The 5,419-nt window shown below is 56.3% G+C and overlaps 1 protein-coding gene across 1 annotated transcript; it reads right to left on the reverse strand.

The window, feature by feature from the left end:
• Positions 1-1,449: 1,449 nt before the first annotated feature.
• LOC308128306 (serine/threonine-protein kinase PDIK1L-like) lies at positions 1,450-4,505 on the reverse strand. The gene is made up of 2 exons (XM_080494004.1): positions 3,839-4,505; positions 1,450-2,207 (listed from the first exon to the last, which is right to left on the reverse strand). Exons 1-2 carry the CDS (start codon positions 4,455-4,457, stop codon positions 1,489-1,491), a joined length of 1,338 nt encoding a protein of 445 aa, XP_080350130.1. The 5' UTR covers positions 4,458-4,505; the 3' UTR covers positions 1,450-1,488.
• Positions 4,506-5,419: the final 914 nt, after the last annotated feature.

The raw sequence follows: 5,419 nt of genomic DNA on the forward strand, positions 1-5,419 counted from the left end.
AGGAAGCGACACGCTGAAGGAAGCGACACGCTGCAGGAAACTACACGCTGCAGGAGGCGACACGCTGCAGGAGGTGACACGCAGGAAGCTAAACGCTGCAGGAAGCGACACGCTGCAGGAAACTACACGCTGAAGGAAACTACCCACTGCAGGAAGCTAAACGCTGCAGGAAGCTACACGCTGAAGGAAACTACACGCTGCAGGAAGCTACACGCTGCAGGAAGCTAGACGCTACAAGAAACTACACGCTGCAGGAAGCGACACGATGCAGGCAGCGACACGATGCAGGCAGCGACACACTGCCTGAAACTACACGTTGTAGGAAACTACACGTTTCAGGAAACTACACGCTGCAGGAATTTACACGCTGCACAGAAGCTGAACGCTGCAGGAAACTACACGCTGCAGGAAACTACACGCTGCAGGAAAGTATAATCTGAAAGAAACTACACGCTGCAGGAAACTACATGCTGACGGAAACTACACGCTGAACGAAAGTATACGCTACAGGAAGTAACACACTGCAGGAAACTATACGCTGCAGGAAACTACACGCTGCAGGAAGCTACAAGCTGCAGTAAACTACAAGCTGAAGGAAACTACACGCTGCAGGAAACTATACGCTGCAGGAAACTATACGCTGCAGGAAACTACACGCTGAAGGAAACTACACGCTGAAGGAAACTACACACTGCAGAAAACTACACTCTGAAGAAAACTACATGCTGCAGGAAGTTACACGCTGAAGGAAGTTACACGCTGCAGGAAACTACACGCTGAAGGAAACTACACGCCGAAGGAAACTACACGCTGCAGGAAACTACACACTGCAGGAAACTATACGCTGAAGGAAACTATACGCTGAAGGAAACTACACGCTGCAGGAAACTACACGCTGCAGGAAACTACACGCTGCAGGAAACTACACGCTGCAGGAAACTACACACTGCAGGAAACTATACGCTGAAGGAAACTATACGCTGCAGGAAACTACACGCTGCAGGAAACTACACGCCGAAGGACGCTAAAGGCTGAAGGAAACTACACGCTGCAGGAAACTACACGCCGAAGGAAACTACACGCCGAAGGAAGCTAAAGGCTGAAGGAAACTACACGCTGCAGGAAACTACACGCCGAAGGAAGCTAAAGGCTGCAGGAAGCTACACACTGCAGGAAACTACACAATGATGGAAACTACACGCTGCAAGATGCCACACGCTGCAGGAAACTACACGCTGCAGGAAGTTACACGCTGCAGGAAGTTACAGGCTGCAGGAAACTACACGCTGCAGGAAACTACACGCTGAAGGAAACTACACGCTACAAGATGCCACACGCTGCAGGAACGAGAAGCGTTCACATCGACCTGGACTAGAGCAACGAGCAGCGTTCACATCGACCCGGTCCAGCAGAACGTTGCCAAGTTGTTCAGACGACGACCCTACCTGGACAGAACGAGCTCTAGTCTGCCGAGTCACTGGCGAGGCGTCAGGCCGGACACGTGACCTGGTCCATGCGCAGCTGCAGCTGGGAGGCGTCGGGTCGGTCCTGAGGGTTGACGGCCAGCATATCGTGCAGGAGCCTCCTCACGCCGTCCGACATGGCGCTGCGGGCCTTCAGCGGGATGTGCAGCACCATCTTGGGGTTCTCCAGCAGAGCCTCGCCCACCGGCACAATGGCGCCGCCCTGGCGGATGTAGGAGCCCAGCAGCTCACGCTTGGACTCGGCATCGATGAAGGTGATCCGCTCCACCATGGCCCAGACGATGATGCCCAGGGCGAAGATGTCGGCCTTGGCGGTGTAGTGACCTTCCCACACCTCCGGGGCCATGAAGAAGTCAGAGCCGCACGCCGAGGACAGCCAGAACTTGTTAATGTTAACGCCCTGGCCGCCCGGCGCCGCCCCCTCCTCCGGGCCAGGACAGTTCAGGCCAGCACACACCTTGCTGAGGCCAAAGTCGGCCACTTTCAGCACCGGAGCGCCGGACTTCTGCGAAATTAGGATGTTGTCGGGCTTGAGGTCGCGGTGGACGATGTGGTTCTGGTGCAGGAAGGCCACGGCGCTGGTCAGCTGGCGCATGAAGCTGCGGTTGGTCTGAGGATCCGGCCGGCGGGACAGGATGTACCGGTTCAGGTCCCCCCCCTCACAGAACTCCATGACAAACCAGAGGTAACAGGGTTCCTCCGGCTGGCCCAGGATCCGCTCTCCTGCAACGACCAACAGAAGCGTCAGAACCAGGCCGGACTGGAACGGTCTATACTAACTGGAACACTGTATACTGATACACACTGAGGACTAGTGCACTGTGTACTAATACACACACTGACCTGTAGTAATTTTTGTACACACTGACCTGTAGTACACTGTGTACTAATACACACACTGACCTGTAGTACACTGTATACTAATACACACACTGACCTGGAGTACACTGTATACTAATACACACACTGACCTGGAGTACACTGTGTACTAATAAACCCACTGACGACTAGTACACTGTGTACTAATACACCCACTGATGACTAGTACACTGTGTACTAATACACACACTGACCTGGAGTACACTGTATACTAAGACACACAGATGACTAGAACATTGTGTACTAATACACCCACTGACGACTAGTACACTTTATACTAATACACACTGACGAGTAGTACACTGTGTGCTAATACACACACTGACCTGTAGTACACTTTGTACTACTACACACACTGACAACTAGAACACTGTGTACCAATACACACACCGACCTGTAGTACACTGTGTACAAATACACACTGATGACTAGTACACTGTGTACTAATACACACACTGATGACTAGTACATTGTGTTCTAATACACACACTGACAAGTAGTACATTGTGTACTAATACACACACTGACAACTAGTACAGTTTGCTAATACACACACTGACCCATAGTACACTGTGTACTAATACACACACTGACCTGTAGTACATTCTTTACAAACACACACTGATGACGAGTACATTGTTTACTAATACACATTGACTGCTAGTACACTGTGTAGTAATACACGCTGACGACTAGTGCAAAGTGTACTACTTGTCCTTGTGTGTTCAGATTAGGCAGTAGACTGATTTGTCCAGGTTATCAGGCGCAACGATCAATACCTCAACACTTGTGTGTGTGTGTGTGTGTGTGTGTGTGTGTGTGTGTGTGTGTGTGTGTGTGTGTGTGTGTGTGTGTGTGTTCAGGCAGTGTGGGGGGGGCCGGGGGTTAGGCAGTGTGTGTGTGTGGGGGTGTTCAGGCAGTGTGGGGGGGGCCGGGGGTTAGGCAGTGTGTGTGTGTGTGTGTGGGGGGGGGGGGGGGGGGGGTCAGGCAGTGTGGGGAGGTCGTTCAGTGTGGGGGGGTCGGGCAGCGTGGGGGGGGTCGGGAGTCAGGCAGTGTGGGGAGTCGGGGGTCAGGCAGTGTGGGGGGGTCGGGAGTCAGGCAGTGTGGGGGGGTCGGGAATCAGGCAGTGTGGAGGGTCGGGGGTCAGGCAGTGTGGGGGGGCCGGGGGTTAGGCAGTGTGTGTGTGTAGGGGGGGGTCAGGCAATGTGGGGAGGTCGTTCAGTGTGGGGGGGTCGGGCAGCGTTGGGGGGGTCGGGAGTCAGGCAGTGTGGGGAGTCGGGGGTCAGGCAGTGTGGGGAGTCGGGGGTCAGGCAGTGTGTGTGTGTGTGTGGGGGGGGGGGGTCAGGCAGTGTGGGGAGTCGGGGGTCAGGCAGTGTGTGTGTGTGGGGGGGGGGGGGGGGGGGTCAGGCAGTGTGGAGGGTCGGGGGTCAGGCAGTGTGTGTGTGTGGGGGGGGGGGGGGGGGGGTCGGGGTCACCTTTCAGGGACGTCTCCACCAACCGCAGGTACTGCCTGGACCTCTTGTTGCCGTGGCTCATCTTCTGCGCCAAGCCGTTCCTCTGCAGGACACACTCCTCCAGCTGCACCACGTTCTGGTGCCGGTTCTCCAGGCTGGTCAGGGCCCAGAACTCCGCCAGGGCCAGCTCCACGTTCTCCGGGGCGTCACATTGGAGCCTCTTCACCGCTACCCGGGCCCCGGTCCTGCGGGCCACGGCCTCGTATACAACCCCGTAGCTCCCCCGGCCCACCTCCCGCAGCAGGTTGTAGCGGGGGGACCCAACCCGGGGCCGCTCCGGCAGACCGGGCCCCGGAGGCTGGATCCCCGGCAGGTGGAGCCCGGGCAGCAGGTCGTGGTGGATGAAGCTGATGGAGAAGCAGTCCTCGGCCTCGGCCTCGGCCGCGGCCTCCGTCAGGAGTTTCTTGTGGTTGTTGTCGTCCAGGCGGAGCGAGCGGAGGACCTTCCCAGCGTCCCGCTTCATCCTGGCGGCTGCGGCTCGCCTGCAGCCGCGCAAAGCGCCGCCTCCTCCGCCGCTCAGCTTCCGTCTCTTCCTCCCGTCACGAACATCCATAAGCTCCGTCGTGTTGAAGGTAAGCATGGAGGCCGCTGTTTCTCTGTCATTACTTCCCCGTGAGGCGGCGGCAGCAGCGGGATGAGACCGTCCGGTGTAAACAAAATGTTCCAGCTCTGCTGAGAACAGTGGGCGGGGCTTCAGCTGCAGCCCCGCCCGGGCAGCGGAGGGCTCTGCTCTGCAGACGCGTCGTGACGTCAGTACGTCCGCAGCAGCGTGGACTGACACGTGACGGGCCGCAGCACGTGGCTGCAGCACGGGCTGCAAGTCAACGAAGGGGATACAATCGTAACCATCGGATACGGTTCTTTCGGTACCATCTATAACTTTTGTCAGTGGGGTCGCATGTATAGCGTCCTGGTCCATATTGCGCACTGGAACCGAGGCTAAAGAGAGGAGGGGGTCAGTGGCGATCTCACTCTGGACAAGCAGTAGTATCTCTTCCTATCCTGCAGACCCTCTGTTGTTGTTTACATATGCCACTTTGTGCTCACTGGTTGTTTAGTGAACTGGTTTATTGAAATGTGGTGCTCCACTGCCCCCTGGTGTTCAGATGAGATGCAGATGCTCCTCTCAGTAACAGGAGGGGTGGAGCTTCAGCTGTAGTCCCTCCTCTCAGTAACAGGAGGGGTGGAGCTTCAGCAGTAGCCCCTCCTCTCAGTAACAGGAGGGGTGGAGCTTCAGCAGTAGCCCCTCCTCTCAGTAACAGGAGGGGTGGAGCTTCAGCTGTAGTCCCTCCTCTCATTAACAGGAGGGGCGGGGCTTCAGCAGTAGCTCCTCCTCTCATTAAGAGTGGGCGGGGCTTCAGCAGGAGGAGGTGGAGAAACCTGCGGAACCAGACTCAGAGGAGAAGAAACCTGCAGAACCAGAGTCAGAGGAGAGGAAACCCCCAGAACCAGACTCGGAGCAGAGAAACCCCCAGAACCAGACTCAGAGGAGGAGAAACCTGCAGAACCAGAGTCAAAGGAGAAAAACCTGCAGAACCAGAC

The sequence above is a fragment of the Lipophrys pholis genome (genome assembly GCF_963383615.2).
Source record: "Lipophrys pholis genome assembly, contig: SCAFFOLD_78, whole genome shotgun sequence".
Taxonomy (NCBI): domain Eukaryota; kingdom Metazoa; phylum Chordata; class Actinopteri; order Blenniiformes; family Blenniidae; genus Lipophrys; species Lipophrys pholis.

What these genes read in the sequence shown, in the direction of transcription:
- LOC308128306 (XM_080494004.1), bottom strand. Translation starts at nt 4,457, where the DNA reads ATGCTTACCTTCAACACGACGGAGCTTATGGATGTTCGTGACGGGAGG. An exon ending in GGTGGAGACGTCCCTGAAAG is followed by an intron (nt 2,208 to 3,838) that starts GTGACCCCGACC and finishes TGGTCGTTGCAG; the next exon opens with GAGAGCGGATCCTGGGCCAG.